The 20,000-nt window shown below is 40.5% G+C and overlaps 1 protein-coding gene across 1 annotated transcript in view; it reads left to right on the top strand.

The window, feature by feature from the left end:
• Window positions 1-20,000, top strand: part of tmtc2b (transmembrane O-mannosyltransferase targeting cadherins 2b) — a 192,921-nt gene that overhangs the window by 94,588 nt on the left and 78,333 nt on the right. Inside the window, exon 2 of the mRNA XM_051724587.1 lies at window positions 18,650-19,226. Within this exon, the coding sequence (XP_051580547.1) occupies window positions 18,650-19,226 (577 nt within the window). The remainder of the gene's footprint in view (window positions 1-18,649; window positions 19,227-20,000) is intronic.

The following is a 20,000-nucleotide window of genomic DNA, read 5'->3' as shown; positions in this document are numbered from 1 at the left end:
TAACGTGTGTGTGTGTGTGTCTGATTCACCTCAATAACGTGTGTGTGTGTGTGTGTGTGTGAGAGTGTGTGTGTGTCTGATTCACCTCAATAACGTGTGTGTGTGTGTGTGTGTCTGATTCACCTCAATAACGTGTGTGTGTGTGTGTGTGTGTGAGAGTGTGTGTGTGTGTCTGATTCACCTCAATAACGTGTGTGTGTGTGTGTGTGTGTGTGTGAGAGTGTGTGTGTGTGTCTGATTCACCTCAATAACGTGTGTGTGTGTGTGTGTGTCTGATTCACCTCAATAACGTGTGTGTGTGTGTGTCTGATTCACCTCAGTAACATGTTTGTGTGTGTGTGTGTGTGTGTGTGTCTGATTCACCTCAATAATGTGTGTGTGTATATGTGTGTGTGTGTGTGTGTGTGTCTGATTCACCTCAATAACATGTTTGTGTGTGTGTGTGTCTGATTCACCTCAATAACGTGTGTGTGTGTGTGTATGTGTGTGTGTGTGTCTGATTCACCTCAATAACATGTGTGTGTGTGTGTGTGTGTCTGATTCACCTCAATAACATGTGTGTGTGTGTGTGTGTGTGTGTGTGTCTGATTCACCTCAATGTGTGTGTGTATGTGTGTATGTGTATGTGTGTGTGTGTGTCTGATTCAACTCAATAATGTGTGTGTGTGTGTGTGTGTGTCTGATTCACCTCAATAACATGTTTGTGTGTGTGTGTGTGTGTGTGTCTGATTCACCTCAATAACGTGTGTGTGTGTGTGTGTGTGTGTGTGTGTGTGTGTGTGTGTGTGTGAGTGTGTGTGTGTGTGTGTCTGATTCACCTCAATAACGTGTGTGTGTGTGTGTGTGTGTGTCTGATTCACCTCAATAACGTGTGTGTGTGTGTGTGTCTGATTCACCTCAATAACGTGTGTGTGTGTGAGTGTGTGTGTGTGTCTGATTCACCTCAATAACGTGTGTGTGTGTGTGTCTGATTCACCTCAATAACATGTGTGTGTGTGTGTGTCTGATTCACCTCAATAACGTGTGTGTGTGTGTGTGTGTGTGTGTGTGTGTGTGTGTGTGTGAGTGTGTGTGTGTGTCTGATTCACCTCAATAACGTGTGTGTGTGTGTGTGTGTGTGTGTGTGTGTGTGTGTCTGATTCACCTCAATAACGTGTGTGTGTGTGTGTGTGTGTGTCTGATTCACCTCAATAACGTGTGTGTGTGTGTGTCTGATTCACCTCAATAACGTGTGTGTGTGTGAGTGTGTGTGTTTGTCTGATTCACCTCAATAACGTGTGTGTGTGTGTGTCTGATTCACCTCAATAACGTGTGTGTGTGTGTGTGTCTGATTCACCTCAATAACCAACAGAAATGCGGTCGCCAGCAGAGGATCTTGATCTCTCACAAACATTGTTTGAGGTTCCCGTTAAGCCCCTCAGAACCTCCTCATTGATTCCTTGACTTTACTTTGGAGTGTTTGTTGACATTGAGGGTTGAATGCTATAAATGGAAAACTCTTGTATTGTTCTTGTGTTTTTTACTCTCTTATTAAAAGCACTGTGTCTGTACCATGGTACAGTGATTTATCAGATAAAAGTACTGTGTACTATAGCACTGAATGATTGCTGTATTCTAAGAAAGGAAAGACATGGGTCATTCTGTGTCAACTCAAACAGGGGGCACTGGCCAAAAATGTTGTTTTTGCTATATGTATGAGTTTCTGCTAAGATATTTTGGTGCTGGCCAATGTTTCCGGGAATAATAAAGTTTGCGGACAAATTAGAAAAAATCTGGTTATCTCATTTCTGTGTTTATTTTGTGCTGTAAATGTGATGAACCGTGCACAATAATGCGATATAGGATAATAATGACACAATCAAATTAACAATAAACATTTGTTGATTATAGCTACTTTTTCATTAAAAAATAAAAAATAAAATAAATGGCCGTCATGGAATTGACATTTAATAATAATAAAAAAAATCAACAATGGGGGCAAAACAAAACAACTAAACTGCAATTTGCCACATATATTTTCATTTATAAATAAATATTAAAATAAATAAGTTTTAAGTCACATAATTTCTTACCTTGGCTAATTTCCTTGGCTCTTTATTTTTATGACTATTTTTAACTCAGATTTGTTGATAGCACAAAAGCGTTTGGCTGCCAAAATGAAGTAAAATGTGTTTCTCTACAACTTGAGATTCACATAAGCCCGGTGTCCTCCTCTCCAAAAGACGGCAACGCAAGGTTAATGTGATTCTGAAGTGAGAAGCTTCTCGAAATGGAAATAACACCGGCTGCTTTAGCCAGTGTGCGGGATGCAACGCGCTGTAGTCGTGTATAAGAACGTACTGAGGTTTAAAGTTTAACCCTCCGTGGGAGCGAAGATCTGTTATCATGTGTCACACTGTGCACTCGAGACATCAACTAAAGGAGTCTCTGACGCATCGTGTTTATGTTTTCACCAGACATTGTGTCCGGCAGTGTTTGAATGTCAGACATTAGGACATTTTAGTGCCCAAAAAAACGGTAATTACCGGCTAACGGAAACCCTGATATACAGTAGATATATTTAGTTTTTACTGATGAAAGAAACAAATAAATAATGATGAAGCCAATACATTAAATGCCGTGTATCAGTATTTTCTTAATAATCCATCATTTTGAAGAGAGGGGTAAAAATGACAATTTCCGCCTATGATTTTGGAGCAAAACTGCAGGTCAAAAAAATAACCTTAGAAAGGTGTCAGCATCATGATTTTATGTTTACACAGAGATTGGTAGATCTATTACTAAAATCAGTTGACTTCAGCAGCTCTTGCTGTATTATATGCTAATGGTGACAGTTCAAAAATGGGAAAAAACACTTTTTTCCAAAGTTGGAGTTCTTATAATTCCAGAAGTGTTAAAGATATCTCAACATCCTTTTAGATTCTGGATCAGAATAAACTTTCCTTTTTATATCTTCATTTTTAAGACCCTATATGGTTAAATCTCTCCCTAAAATCCTTAAATGCCCCTAAATGAAATGGTTCTATGCATTTCCCTTTCCGTAAAAACAAATAATAAAAAAATAAAATTAAATAAATAAATAAATAAATAATAGACCTACCAAGGCAAACATTTTGCTTTTTAATCCTCTACAAAATAATGGATTGCTCAGTAATATTGACTAAATATTTTGGCTTTCATCATCATTTATGTTTATCTTTCTTCAGAAGGAGTAATAACATAATAATAATAATAATAATAATAAACATTCTGTCAAGGTACTTTCTGTATATTTGGTTGATATGACATGTTATAACCCCTAAAGAAAGAACTTGCACTTTGTATGAGCTCCTACCCCAAAAAAAGAAAAAACAGTTCAGTCCTTTATTTCTGTCTGACAAATGAATTGATATTCGTTCTTTTATAGCACATACAGCTTGTCTTAATGAAACGGCACAAAGGAACAAGCCGTCGTCCTCAAGAGCTCTTCTCACTGAAGGGTTGAGTATTGTGTTATTGACTCGCAGCATTCTCATGGGAAGAAACGACAGACAAAAGCTCAGGCAGGAGAGCGAGTGGACGGAGCGGACGGATCTCTGGAGGAACTCTCAAAATATGACTGTGGCTCTTTCAGACGCTGAGGCCGGTGATGACACATACTTGGCAAACTGAAAAACACATCTCCCTCCTGCCTGTGCTTTTCTTCCCGCTTTTCACTCGCTGGCACAAATACAAAACAATTCTGCACTGTCTTACATTTTCAGAAGATTGTTTTTGTTTTTTCTTGCGTTTAGATGAATGAATTGGGTTGCTGTGTTTATTTATTTTGAAGTGCATTTAAAGCCGAAGTGTGTCGTTTCTATTGCAGGAATAATCAAACAGGTTTTTTCAAACACTCTCTCTCTCTCTCTCTCTCTCTCTCTCTCTCTCTCTCTCTCTCTCTCTCTCTCTTCAATGGTCAATTGTCCCGCCCACACTCACGCCATTGGTTGAGCCAGTGTTGCCGTGTCGGGTTAGCCGGACGCTCCGACAGAAGAATGTTTTGTCACAGCTTTCACACTTACAGTTGTGTCTGCATATTAAACTGGGCTTGGAAAAAATTACCCACTTCACCTTTAAAAATCCACTGAGGATTCCCTTGAATCGCTTGATGTTCTTGTATTTTACGAGCACTTGCTGAACTTTATGTACTTTGGCAGAAAGGATTTACTGTTATGATCTCTTTGTGCACTAAGCTAACCGTGTGTCAAGACAACTATGTGTCAGAATCGTAAAAGAAGGAAAAGCGATTCTTGGAAAACTGTTGTGTAATGGGTCATTCGCTGCTTTTGATTCCAGACACTTTGAGTGGCTTGAATTTTGAGCCTTTGTTTTGGATGAAGCCGAGCAGTGCTTGTGTGAAAACATTGAGTTCGCGACTGCCATCGACACCGCAGCGTTCAGGCTCCTCTTGCTGAGCAAACTGCCTCTAGATTACAAATGGATTATTTTGGATTTCACTTCTCATTAGCGCTGCGGTCACCCAAACCGTAACTATGTGCCAGGCATGGCGGGAGAGAGTGATAAGCAAACACACTTTGACAGAAGTGCTCACAGTATCCCCGCACGCTTGATTGGACTCTAGATGAGCCGATGTGGGCCGGTTTGTAATTGCGTGATCCCACTGATCCCTCGAGATGCATCAAGAGTGCTGCTGGAGCAAGAATGCACTCTTTACATGCTTAAATATTCAACTAGACTTTAGGAATGTAAATCAGCTGGGACGACGATATTAAAGCAATATCTGGGGTGTAATACGATACTATTTCCAAATGTAACTTATTGCGATTTAAAACTGATTTAGCATTTCTTATTTGTCTTCATTGGACATCAGTGCTTTATGCAAAAGTGCCCGAACGTCCTGCTTTACGTTATCGTGCAGCCATAGAAGTAGCGTATATAGGAACATCACATACTGAGTTTGCAAAATATTTTAGTGTTTTTTGATCTAATGCTGCAGTACATTTGTACCAGAAATATAAATATTAATATAAATGACAATGTGTATAATGAAAAGACCACTTTTTATGTGAATAAATATTGGAGATTACAATCACAGCTACCATAATTAACCCATTTATTCATGTGCTTGTGCTTTGTAACCAATCTCTGCTAAGAGGACCAATAGTCTCGTTCACACATACGGCCTTTTCCAGAAAATTATCTACAATTTCCAGTTTAGAGGTCATGTGTGAACACGACCCTGATACTGATACATTTTTCTCTGGCAGTTTTCCTTATTACAAAGTTGTATCATTACCTTTAAATGTTCTTAATTGATGGTATGTGTCAGTGGCGGATATAGGCATGGGCGAAACGGGCAGTTGCCCTGGGCGGCATCTTGCGGGGGTGCGGCACGAGGCACCCCCCCCCCCCGTCAACAACTTTGGGGGCGTGTTGAAGCGGGTTTTGCCCAAAGCGCCATACGATATATTACTGTGCTTTTCAGCCTCAGATAGCATCTCCACCTTCGGATGATACCGACAGCATTTTCTTCTCTGTAGTTCAGTAGTCTCATTTGAAGTCATCACATACGGTGTCATTGAGTCTCGAGCAAGTGCATAAAAGAAAACATTTGCCAAAAAACGAAAAAACTAAAAACCACCACCAACATTGCCGACCGCATACATTCAGCTACAGAATCATACCCCGCCATGTTTTCAAACTAAAAGCCCACATATCTGGCGCAGTCATGTTGAGGTCATTTCTTCCAAATAACGTCACATAGCTTAACGGCATTTGGTGTTGATGTGTGAATGGTAGCAACATGAAAAAAAATGAAAAAATGGAAAGTAGTTTCATGTGTGAACAGCACATTTGGCACATTTACCAGTAAAGGCAACCCAGCAGTTTTCCTATAATTTACCTGGTTGCATGTGTGAATGGAGCTTTTGTCAAGGTGAGAGTTTAGTCTTGACTCACTGATGTATAAAACAGCAATAGTCATTCAGGAGCCCACTTCTCAGCTTGTTTTGGATAGGTATCCTAGATACAGAATATGGCAGATGTCCCACACAAAATAAGTATTTTAATGTTAATGAAATGGATAAATACTGTAAATGTTTATTAATGACAGTTAACAGTCATCGACTGTCAGTCAATTTGAGAACGCGCATTAGCTTCATGAGCTATCGTGATCTGAGGTAATGAAGCACAATTTATGATACTGTTGTTGTCAGATTTCGGTCTTTCCCCATTCAAGTAGACAGGTGCTGTACTTGCATGCCACTTGTTTCCATAGACAATAGCTGCCAGGGACTGTTCCAAAGATGCCCGCAGAGTGGACTGACTTGCCTTGAACGAGACTTTGGTATAAATCCTCCTCTCTCCTGAACTCCACGTTTTGTCCTTCTCCTCTCATCCTGTCTACATTCTCTACTGATCATAGAGACAAGAGATCAACGTATACACGATGAGTCTCAATAACACCAATTACAATCATTCCTTTGAGTCTGATGTCAAACTGAATCAGGCAGCGGATCAAGAATTCATTCAGTCATCACGCAACCTCAACATGATCCACCTCTGGAGCTCCAGGTGTTTCTCTCTCGTTCTGATCTCAGACATCCTCGCCCGCTGGTCCTGGCACGAGTCTTCATGCTCCACTGTGGAGTCTGAGCTGCTGCGAGGCTTCAGGCTGTGATGTTTGTTTTCTCTGGACCACCGCAGTATGCAGAACACTTGCAGCTTCTTCCAAGTGATTCAGAGGTGTAATTGAAGCACAATGGCTCTCGTGTTAGTCCTTTATTCGGAAGGACGAAGATCTAATTTGACAAATGGCTCAGAGAAAATAAAGTAGGCATACCTGAGGGGGGAAAATGAGAAACTCGGCCAAGAGAGTGAATGATTGAACGTTAAGCAGAGAATTGTGATGTGTCTGATCACAGAGGGGCTTAATCTCATGGAGGACGGTAGCTCTCAAACCGTGTGTTTTACTTTCAGACACTTGAAAGGCAAAAGTTTAAAATTTTAACTTGTGTTGTTCAAAAGGTCCCTAAAGACTAACAAAAGTGACCCATTTCTTTCTGCTGTTTCCTGCAGCAGTTTGTTGCTGGTGTTTTTGCTAAGGCTCAAGTAGCTCAACCGGTACAGAATGGCACCAGCAACATCAAGGTCGTAATTAAATGGATGATAAAATTGTGGCGTGCGGTAAGGCAGATGCTGCCTTGCTGATATTCAGCCCTCTAATTCTTTCTCTGCAACAGCAATACCATACTGCAAGTGGTAACATATTCAAAAGCAACTTTCTTCATTTCAAGATTACTACATGAATTGTCTTCTATATTGTGACTCTTGTTCGCCAACTCAGTGCGTCCGCGTATGGCCAATACATTTAATCGAGCTCAATGCACGGGGAATAAAAACACCTGACCCAAACATCTAGTGCTTCATTTGGTCTGTGGATATACCGGCATGTGTTTGCCAGTCAGACAATTTGCTACATATTGCAATTTTCTTAATAATGGAAAAGCGATTATCCCAAACGCCACTTTCAAAAACAAAACGACCAAATGCAAGTCTCCCAAACTGCTGAGGAACCTTTCTGGATACCTGTTTGTCACACTCCTGCTTGCGGGGGATGTGCATCTTAATCCCGGGCCAACTGCGGGTGACGTGGGCCCAGTTCGACATCATCTAGTGGCACTTGCAGAGAATGTTTATTAGAGGTGTAATGGTTCTCTGTAAAAAAACGAACCGCATGGTTTGCCACCCATGATTCGGGAAGCTTTGGCACCGCGGTTCACCTCAAGGAAAGTGAAGAAAAGAAAGCGTCAAATAGACATGCACAGTTACAACCTCTGCTAATGCACCTGAATGGATCTGTAAATGGATACACACTGCCTGTGTTTCACGTGGGTCAACTTGATGACATCACAGTTCTGCAAGCGTTGTGTGTAGTTGAAAATGGCAAGTGGAGAAAAAGAGCCGCTAATAGAGAAGCCCCCTGCATTATTTAGGTCTCCTGTCTGAAAACATTTTCTTTTTGCAGTCAATTACAACAGCAATGTTCAAAAAACATTTACAAAACAGGCACTGCAGACATCGCTCGACACGAGTGCCGAATACTGGTAATACATCGACACATGATCATTTACGCCGGAATCACTGGGGAAAGATAGCACACGGCGCGCACAGAGCTGCAGATGAGCTGAAACTGCACACACTCCCTTTCATTTTTAAGCACGCTCTCGAGATTAAAAGTATGATTAAAACACTCGAGCCGTGTCACAATTTCCCTTGTGTCCATTTTAATTGCAGAGTTCATTCTGTAGTGACGTGCAGCTTCCGAATATTGAATATATGTGCAGTAGAGTTTGAAATGCATTTGATGTTGATGCATGTAGCGTAATAGTGCTGGTATTAAGTTAAAATGTTGATTTATTAATTAGAGAAAAGGTTTTTTTGGTTAAACCATGGTTTTACTATAGTAATATTGTAGTAACCATGACTGCTGTCAGGATGGATTTCATTGAAGAAATCATGGTTTTGACACAATTAACCATGGTTTTACAACAGTAATACTGTAGTTTCTATATAGTAGCCATGATTTTACTATATATTGTAACCATGTTTATATTGTGGTTACTATGATTTTACTACAAATGCCATGGTTAAACTATGGTTACTGTAGAACAATGATTTTTATTCAGGGCAAACATGTTGAAGTGTTTGATGACATCAGAAGGTCTGATCAGGCTGCCGCTCAGCGATTGGCCACAGAGGCGTTAAGCTCTTCCTCTGATGATGATGAAGATGAAGCAGGTGGAGGGAAACGAGGGCAGATTCTTCAGTTGGCTCTTTGTCCGTATACCTCACACACAGGTGACAGTGATGTCAGTCTTCTGGAACAGATGCATCATTATTTAAATTACGTTTGTCAGTCTGGAGGAATTACATGCCTCATCTGAATCGCTTTGGTCAAGAGAACACAAGCCGTGTGGAGTTGTTTGGGCTGTTACTGTATTTTTCACATCACCTGCATTCAGAAATGGGCTAAAGACTCCATCTTCCTCATGTCTTCAGTGACCGAAGAGGATTTTGGGAAAAAAGATCACCCGTGGCCATGTCCGAAGTGCAGGTATAAATACAGTCCTCGTGAGATGCCCATTCGTTATTACTGTTACTGTGGGAAAGAGGTGGAGCCTGCACCAGACTCCTGGCTCCTCCCACATTCCTGTGGGCAGGTGTGTGACCGTGACTTTAACCCGTCCTGTGGTCATCGCTGCCTTCTGCTGTGTCATCCAGGTCCATGTCCTCCCTGTCCAAAGATGGTGAGTGTGTCATGTCTGTGTGGGAAATCATCTCATGTCCTGCGTCACTGCAGTGCTAAAGTGTGGAGCTGCACACAGACCTGCGGCCAGACGCTGCCATGCAGAATACACACCTGTACAAACACCTGTCACACAGGTGAATGTTCGGCATGTCTTTGGGTCAGTGTGCAGGCTTGTGCGTGTCCAGAGTGGCACTGTGATCAGGTGTGTTCGTCTACTGTCCTGTGGGAATCACACGTGTGAGTGTGTGTCACGCTGGTGTGTGTGGAGAATGTCCTTGCGCAGGAAACCGCTCGTGTTCCTGCGGCAAGACCAAGAGTGTGTTGCTATGCACGGTTGATGTGCCCACCTGCAGCAACACCTGTGGTAAGAAGCTGGATTGTGCTTTGCACACCTGCTCGATGCGCTGCCATAGAGGAGCCTGTGAGACCTGCAGATAGATGGTGGAAAAGATGTGTCGCTGCAGTCGCTACAGTAAACTCTTGCCCTGTCATAAAAAATATATGTGTGAGTCCAAATGCAACAAGACTTGAACCTGCAACCGATACCAGTGCAAGAGAAAGTGTTGCCCTGGTAACTGCCCTCCATGTGACCTGAACTGCAGTCGAATGTTGTGCTGCAGAAATCACAAATGTCCGTCAGTGTGTCATGAAGGGAGCTGTTCCGTGTCCGGAGATGGTTGAAGTTTGCTGTGATTGCGGCTCCATGTTGATCTCTGTTCCCTGTGGAAGAGAAAGAAGCACTAAACCGCCATATTGTAAAGAACTCTACAGGAAACCTCCGTCCTGTCATCATTTGTCTCTGGAGCGGCACAGGTGTCATTTCGGCCCTTGTCTTCCCTGTAAGCAGCCCTGCCAACGTCTGTTACCAGACTGTGCCCACTTCTGCCCAGCGCCATATCATGACTATATGCTGGTTAAAACCAATGACCAGGCTCTGTTGGTGGGTCCGTGGGAACAACCGGTAACTCCTGCATTTTTGTGCACAGCTCTACCTTGCCCACCCTGCTCGGTACCCATACCAATAAGCTGTTTGGGAGAACATGAGGTGAGTCCAGTTCCATGTCATGCTCATGGGCTGTTCTCCTGCAGACGTGCATGTGGACAAACTTTATCTTGCAGTAACCACACGTGCAGTCTGGAGTGCCACCGTTTGACTGCTGTGCCACATTCAGATAGAACAAAGGCTGGTAAAGAGTGTGTGCAGTGTGAGGAGGGTTGTTCAAAGCCCCGTCCTGCAGGCTGTACCCATCCTTGTGCCCTTCCCTGTCACCATGGTAACTGCCCCCCCCCCCCAGATAATCCGCCAGCACTGTCACTGCAAGATCTCCAACCTCTATATCGAATGCCTGAAGTTCACATCTGCTGATGATCAAGGCAAAAAGCTGCTGAGCTCCTGTCAGAATCAATGTCCCAAACAGTTGAGTTGTGGGCATCGCTGTTAGCTGTTGTGTCACGCAGGGGATTGTGAACTAAATTGCATTCAGAGGGTGAAGGTGAAATGTCCCTGTAAGAGGTTTATAAAGGAGTTCCCATGTTCTTGTGTGAGATTGGAGGATGATTTGGTCGTGTGTGATGACATGTGTCGAGAGCTGCAGAAGAAACATGCTGAGGCTTGTGCAGCGGAGGAAAGAGCCGCTCTGGAGGAAGAAATGAGAAAACAGCAGGCGGAGCACGAGGTGTTCGAGAAATGACAGAAAGGACATAGAAAGAAGAACAGGAGAGTCACTGAGGTTGAGACAGAAGAAGGGGTGTGGCTCAAATATAAGAACTGCCTGCTGGTGCCTGTCTGTGGCGTCCTATTGGCAATGGCAGCATTCTGTCTTCTGCAGCTGACCAATGATCAGTTCTATATATAAACTTCTTCACTTTTTCATTCATAAAGAAAACTGCAAAGATAATTCAAATAACTATATCTATGAATATTATTTAGAATTCATGAAATCTGTTATTTTTAACACAATGAAAAGTGTGATTTTCTGATGCCTCAAAGTTATTTCCATGAAAACTGCCATGTTAAAGTGCCATGATTTAATTTCCATTATAAAAAGAAAAAGATTCCTTGTGTAAGATTTGGGTAATAATGTTCTAACCATTCAAAATAAAGACATATGTTAGTAATATATAAAATAAAATAAAAAAAAGAAAGAAATTGGAATGAGCCCTTTGTACATAAATGTATGGATGATTACTGTAATTCTTTTATTGCGGAACTCCAAACAACTATACGTAGTTTTATGAGGAAAGTGAAACGTAAACCAAGCCAAAGACACTATCTACCATGATTAAATTAAAAAATTTCATTACTCATGAAACAAAGGGATCACGGTCTCAAGAATAAGATGGAACATGAGAGATGTTTATTTACCACACGAAGAAATAAGGTTGTAAAAGTGCTCAGAATGTCAAAAGCAACATTTTTCATTAAGGTTATAAGTGACACAAAGGGAAATGCCAAAGAAATCTGGCAGAAATTATAGAAATTGACAGGGAAATCTAATACCATTAATAAAACAATAGAATTAAATATAGAGGAGAATGTGACCCAAAATCCAAGTAAAGTAGCAACAGCATTTAATCATTATTTTATTGATTCTACAAAATCTCTGACTCAGAAATTCCCTAATCACATTATTGAGTCACTCCCCTAAATACTGATGTTCCCATTCTGACTTTTAGAGAAGTGACCAAAGTACATATGATTATTTCCTCTCTCAACTGTTCAAGGGCAAAGGAGGTATATGGGATGGATACAGTATTTATCAAAACCCATTCCTCCTATTTCAAACATTGTTAATTGGTCCATTAATGAAGGAGTGTTTCTAAGTGCTTGGAAGTCTCAATAATTATACCAGTGTTCAAATCAGGTGAACACACGGTTATTAGTAATTACAGACCCATTAGTATCCTTCCGGCAGTATCAAACATGGATCTCTGAACAGATAATGTCACATATGAATAGTACTTCATTCTCATTGCATCATTCCACAGAAACTGGTAATTGTTTTCTTCTGGAAAATATTAAAGGTAAACTGAACAAGGGAGGTGTGGAAGGAGCTGTCTACCTGGATTTAAAGAAAGCCTTTGATACAGTTAATCATGAGGTTCTAATTAACAAGTTATCAAAGTTAAATTCTTCACCTAATGTGATGAAATGGATAAAATCATACCTTACCTACAGAATACAGTGTGTTCGGGTAGACCATAAAACCTCACAAATGGCTGATAATTTCGTTGGCGTACCTCAAGGTTCAACATTGGGTCCTTTGTTATTTAGTTTGTATATTAACGCCCTGCCTGAAGTTTGTCCAGCTATTGTAAATCGTCAGATGTATGCTAATGATACGGTCATATATTCACATTAAACAAGAAGCAAGCCACAGAATAATTATCAGCTTCAATGGTTAATATCTCTAATTGGTTAACAAACTCATGTTTACAGCTTAATGTCAGCAAAACTGTATGTATGTTTTTTATAAAGTCTGCAAATAGAGATCCAGAGCCAGATGTTCTATTAGCAGGGAGAAGACTATCAGTAGTGCATGAGTATACATATTTAGGCATAATAATAGATTCACAGCTGTTCAAAACACAAGATAAAAATGTTGTGAACAGAATCAAATTCAATTTGGCAAATTTTAGACACATTAGGAACAATTTGACTACTGAGGCCTCAAAGTTGTACATCAGTGCCATGATTCTCTCACACATGAACTGTTACCAGCTGGACCACATTACAATCAGTAGAAAGACTCTATAAGCAGGCTTTGAAAACACTGGAAGTATAATTCATATAATCATTGTAACATTTGAACTAAATATGATATCCTAAACTGGGGAAATATGATCAAATTTGCAGATATTGTACAGATATTGGCCCCACCTCCACTCAATGAGTTTATCAAACTAAATCAAAACTCATTAACTAGAGCTACTACTGGTGGGGATTGTAAAATACCGTACAGAACTGCAGATGAAAATGAGCCTGTATGACTAAATCTGGGACATTTACATGATGGACATAAGTGCTCATGGTAATTAATGTGCATTGTCCCTTTTTTAAATAAAATAAACATAAGTGGCTCAGCGAGTATTGACGCTGACTATCACCCCTGGAGTCGCGGGTTCGAATCCAGGGTGTGCCGAGTGACTCCAGTCAGGTCTCCTAAGCAACCAAATTGGCCCGGTTGCTAGGGAGGGTTGAGTCACATGGGGTAACCTCCTCGTGGTCGTGATTAGTGGTTCTCACTCTCAATGGGGCGTGTGGTAAGTTGTGTGTGGATCGTGGAGAGTAGCATGAGCCTCCACATGCTGTGAGTCTCCGCGGTGTCATGCACAACGAGTCACGTGATAAGATGCACGGATTGACGGTCTCAGAAGTGGAGGCAACTGAGACTTGTCCTCCACCACCCGGATTGAGGTGAGTAACCGCGCCACCACGAGGACCTACTAAGTAGTGGGAATTGGGTATTCCAAATTGGGTGAAAAGGGGAATAAATAAATAAATAAAAAACATAAACATAAATGTATCCTTTGAATCCCTTTTGATAAAACCATCTCCCAAAATTCAGTACATGTAAATATTGCTATAGGTATTTAAACAAATCTGTATTCTTTGTGGATGTGAATGATTTCTGGAGAGGTTTGATTTGTATTTATTTTTTATAGCGAACAAACTTGATTGATTGATTTTGTATGTTGTAGATTTACATTGAAGGAGGGACTTGAGTCATATCGAATATCATAGAGACTCAAGGGTGTAGGAATCTTTTCACTTGGGCCAGTAAGCAACCACATAGAAACCCCCCAAAACACCCTAAAAACTGAATAGCAACACCCTTCTAGATGCATGCATTTTGTCCAATATCGATTTTAATGAAAAACTATAGGCCGATACCGATATTTTGCCACTAACCAACCGTACTTTGTCATCAGATCACTGTAGGTGAAAAAGCATATTTATTGTTCTAACAATAAAAACTTTCCATTGAATATTAGATCTGTTGAACTCATGACAGGCCAACATTTTAAAGAGAGACACGATAAAAGAGATAATTACAAGATAAAAAGATTTTAAAAAAAAGATGAAACTAAATGTGATAACTTGTCAATCGATGTGGGTAAAAGTTATTTTGCATTTCTTAAACATTTTTGACCCTTCTGTTTTTGCAGTTCTAAACAATATAACTCACATTTGACATATTATGTTCTTGACCTTGGTCAATACCGTGCAACTTAACTCAAATTAATTTAAATGAAAATAGAATTAATTCAACTCACTCCCATTTCTCCACAAAAAAGGGATTATAAGCCGAGAAATCTGAAATGTGCAAAACAAGACAAACATTGAAGGAACAGGAAACAATAAGTTTGTGTCATGTTTCTCATTCTACTCTGAACACTATAATTTTGCACCTATAAAGAAGGATGGAAGGACTCTGTTTATAATCCCTTTATAAACATATTATGATAGGCAGGGGTTTCTTTATATTACACACAGAACAATGATTATAAACTTTAGTTTAGTTTGAAGTGTACTATCCATTCAGTTACAGAAGGGAAATTTGGCATTAAACATTTAGTTTATAAATGTAGTTTATAAGTGGGCCTGTTCTACCAGCTCTTGTGTAGCTTTGTAAATATAGCATCTTTGTCTTGGTGATACAATACAACACATTTACTTAATGAATTATAAATAAACCATTGGTTTTTATATGAGCATTGTCATGCTTATGGCCGATATGCTGATGGTTCAAATTTGGTCAATAATTGGCCGATCCATCGGTGAATCCCTAAAACATACCATCATAGTGGCGAGTTTTGCATGGACGAGCACCACTCACATTTTCTTTAGACAATATAAGAGCTAGTTTATTGTAAAAAAAATCTCTTGACTTTTCTCAGTTTCCATCTGTTTCTGTGGATGACGAGGGAATACACTCACTGTTGGCAGGCATGCCGTGCTACTTAGCAGCAGATCATCAAAGACTTTGGCATTGCATCAGAGACTGATGCCAGTTAACTCACACTTCTCTCATTTGAGATATCGCTCTCTTGTAAACATGTTTCTTTGGAACGCTGTTATTTGTGCCATTCTGTGTTAATTGCACGTTCAATCACTGAAGGGACTCGTATGGCGCATTATCACACGTGTGGTGGTGTATTTAATTACCGCTTTGTATGTCATCTTTTGCACTCTCTGAGGAGACTCATTTCGCTCTGGTTCAGTCCATCATCATATATGTAGACATACATTCATGCTCACGGGGGTAGACGTGTATGCTCAGTGAGATATGAGGGCCTAGAGTTTGAATGACATGGAGTTTGGCATGGATGACTGCATATGGAATAACGTAACTGCCTAGTTGCTTTGTGTACACGTGTTTGTTGTTTTCTTGCCTTTAGGGCTCTTGGGCGTGTTGGGCGGTATGATGCAGACAGCGTGGGCTCATTATGTGTCAGAGTCTCTCGCCTCTTCTGACTCTCCCTTCCTCACACATGTTCCCTGAGCCACGCCTGTTCAAATTGACATTTTCAGTGGCCCACGTGAGGTTGTCAGTTATTTATCTTACACTGCTTTCCTTATGGTATAAAATATCATTTTATATATGCACTTTCATTGGCTGCAAGACTCTTTAACACCCGCCCCGCACTGTAGAGAAAGTGCATCTCAGCTGTCAATCATTAAGTGGCGTATTTCAGAGGTCACGTTATAAATAATTTTGCATCATTTTGCTTTTGTCTCAAGTCACCTATATTATTTTTTTCAGAATTTTCTGCTAGGCAAAAATATTTCTTGTGACAAAAAGCATGTAATCTGTGAACTCAGATGTTTTATTTATAATGTAAACACATATCTTATACTGTAGAACTGTTATCTGTAGATACTCTAGCTTTTTGAGCCTGCATGACCCAAATAATTTCTCCATTTTGACCATTTGTTGAAGAAGTTGAATCGGTGTGTCCTAAGACATCTCACAGGAAGTAAACGGCCCACTCGACATTCTTTTGTCCATCTCTGTCTTTCAGCATTCTTCGCTTATTTTGCTTTTTTAAATAGTTTGTTTAATCTTTGGCCTTTATTATTGAGGTCTCCATGAGCCAACAGGTGCAAGTGTGCGCTGTCTGCGTCCCAGCTCAGACTCTTTCCTAATCTCATTCCCATTCACTCTTTCTGTCTCTTTGTCTCTCTCTGTGGGAAAGCCAGTGCTCTGATTCTGGCACGGACAGATTGGTTTGATTGACACACATTTGGTGCCACTTCATACTTGCTTAGGGCTACAAGGAGGTCCCTGTCTTTCTGTTGAGGATTTGTTTTTGGTGAAGGGTGCGGTACATGTCCTGAGCCCTCCTAAGCACAGAGGAGAAGTTAAAATCACGGTTTCACTACGTTTTATTTTTATTTTTTCTCTTCTTTCTGTCCAGTTGAACCCTCACAGAAAACAAAACCTCTCCAAGTTCATCTCTGTGCTGTGAATGTTGTTATTTTTGGCAGAATGTGAAGAAATTAAAGACCTTGATTACATAAAGGAGTAAAACTAGATTTCTGAAGAATATGTGACTGACACTTGACTTTGTAAAACAATGTCATAATGTTAGTGTGTTGCTAGTATTTTGCAGACCAAACAATCTTTATACCATATGGCCCACATTTGTTTTATTGACCATTAAAAATGAGTGATTTTCGCATGGAGCCACATTGAGAGCCCTATATCTCTTTAATTTAACCATATAGGGCCTTACAAATGAAGATACACAAAGGAAAGTTTGTTTTGAACCAGCATTTAAAAGGATTTTAAGATATCTTTAATACTTCTGGAGTTATAGACACTCAAACATTGGAAAAAGAACACGAAAAGTGTGTTTTCCCATTTTTGAACTGTCACCATTGGCATATAATGCAACAAGAGCTGCTAAAGTCAACTGATTTTAGTAATAGATCTACCAATCTCTGTGTAAACATAAAATCATGATGCTGACACCTTTCTAAGGTTATTTTTTGACCTGCAGTTTTGCTCCAAAATCATAGGCGGAAATTGTCATTTTGACGCCCTTCTACAAAATAATGGATTACTCCATAAATATTCATCCATGGCATTTTATATTTGGGCTTTCTTCATCAATTATGCACTGTATTTCTTTGACCTGTAAAAAAAAAAACAAAAAAAAAACTAGCCTCATACCATGTGACCCATGTTGGTTTTTGACTATTGAAAATGTGTAAAATGTAACAATTTACAGATGGAGCCACATTGAGAGCCCCATATCTCTGGGATTTAAAAATGTAGAGTCTTAAAAATGAAGATACCAAAAGAAAAGTTTATTCTGATCCAGAATCTAAAAGGATATTGAGATATCTTTAATACTTCTGGAGTTACAGGCACTCCAACTTTGGAAAAAGAACACGAAAAAGTGTGTTTTCCCATTTTTGAACTGTCACCATTGGCATATAATACAGCAAGAGCTGCTGAAGTCAACTGATTTTAGTAATAGATCTACCAATCTCTGTGTAAACATAAAATCATGATGCTGACACCTTTCTAAGGTTATTTTTTGACCTGTATTTTTGCTCCAAAATCATAGGCGAAAATAGACTTTTTAAAGAGTTTAATACTTAGGGTTACGGGTTTAAATCACTATGAGCAATAATAGTATTGTTTTTAACATTTATTTATTTTAATTTTTTTATTATTATGATTGCATTGTTAGAGGTTGTCATTGTCTCTTTATTTCACATCAGCAATAAATCTAAATTATATACATATGGATCCAGTGAGCAGTTTAGGAGGCTGGAAGACTTTGTCACTGTTCAGTTCATACATGCTTTTATGTCTGTGATGTGTGTGTTTTAGCCGTGACCTCTCTGTGACCTTACATCAAGAGTGCTGTGTCTGAGCTCAGGACTTCAACACATGATGAATGTCTGTAGCAACACAAGCAGCTCATATAATAACAGAACAAGTGATGTGATGTGAGAACTAACCTGACCTTCAGTTGTCCAAACGATGTCATCAAAGAGAGATTTCTCTCAGAAAAGCCAAAAACGTCCTGCTTCATTTATTTAATCTGAACCATTCTGATTTCATTGACATCTAAAATTCTGTATAAAAAGAGTCATGCATTTGCTGCTAAACAATATCTAGGGAGCAAAGTGGTCCATGGTCAGTTTATCGACAATTGTAGTACACTTTAATAATATTAGCAAATGAAATGTGCATGCAATTGTTTAATGAAACAAACATTTATTATATATAAATATATATATGTTTAAACCTACAATGTTCAAGCACATGTGATACATCAAGTACCAATATGTTTTGTGTATAGTTAAACACAAACTCTCTCTTTTTCCCCACACAGCCGTGCTATCAAAACCAACCAGGACCTTCTCCCCGAAACGCCTTGGATCAACATCTTCTATGATGACTTCTGGGGCACGCTTCTCACCCACAGCGGCAGCCACAAGTCGTACCGGCCACTCTGCACGCTCTCCTTCCGCCTCAACTATGCCCTGAGCGGCCTGAACCCCTGGAGCTATCACCTGATCAATGTGCTCCTCCACTGCGCCGCCGCTGCGCTCTTCTCCAGCTTCTCCGGCCTGCTGCTGGGGTCGGGCCGCTGGAGCCTGCTGGCCGGGCTTCTCTTCGCCGCTCACCCCATACACACCGAGGCCGTGGCGGGCATCGTGGGTCGGGCCGACGTAGGAGCAGCTCTTTTCTTCCTCTTGGCCCTGCGCTGCTACATACGGTACTGCTCCCTGAGGACGAGCGGTGCGCACGGGCGGAGCTGGCCGTGGTTTGTGAGCACGTTGGCGTGTGCTTCCTGTAGCATGCTGTGGAAGGAGCAGGGCGTGACGGTACTCGCTGTGGCGGCCGTGTATGACGTGTTTGTCTTCCATCGGCTGAAGTTGCAGCAGGTTCCCGCACTCTTCTGCAAGGTAAACAGCGTTTTACACCATTACAGAAAACCAGCTGTGCAGCTGATTTCCTAATTGCTGACATGTGGAAAGAAAGAAAACAATAGATGTGTTTGTGGATTATTGGTATAAACGGGGGGCGGATTTAGGCATGATTGACATTTGCAGCCGCCCATCTTGTGGGAGGGGGAGTGAACTGTAACAAATGTTTTCCTTCTTCATAACGCACTAGAAAGAGGGCAAAAGAAAACAGTTGTGTTTGTTTGGTGGATTAATATACATTGGCCAGATACGTTTGTTTTCACATGGCAGCACACAACGGACGCTGCAATTATGTTAAAGTTTCTGCAGCATATCAGATGTCAGTAAACTTATTGCAACTTTGTTCACCGCACAGATTTGGAGTTTGCTGAACGGCAGCTACTTAAATGTCAATGACCCATTGCGCCCTCTCAAACGACCGTTCATCCGAACCCGACACGGGTGAAATCAGACCCTGTAAACTCCTGTTTTTAATGAACCTATCATAATTACAACATTTCCGCAACAGTAGAGTTAATAAACTGGAAAAAGCCCAACGTTCTGCAGTTGTTGAACTCTTTTTATTTATGGTCAGAGAGCAATCGTAACGAATGGTCCGTTAATGACGTGTAACGATGTTGATGTATTGTGTTTAGATAAGAAGGGTAATTAGTGCAGCGGTCGCTCATAAACAGTAGCAGTGTGTGTGTGTGTGTGTGTGTGTGTGTGTGTGATCAGTAATATTAAAAGCATTTATACACAGTGCTGGTTCTT

The sequence above is a fragment of the Myxocyprinus asiaticus genome, chromosome 18 (assembly GCF_019703515.2).
Source record: "Myxocyprinus asiaticus isolate MX2 ecotype Aquarium Trade chromosome 18, UBuf_Myxa_2, whole genome shotgun sequence".
NCBI lineage: Eukaryota > Metazoa > Chordata > Actinopteri > Cypriniformes > Catostomidae > Myxocyprinus > Myxocyprinus asiaticus.
This window is presented reverse-complemented; position numbering and strand designations above follow the sequence as displayed.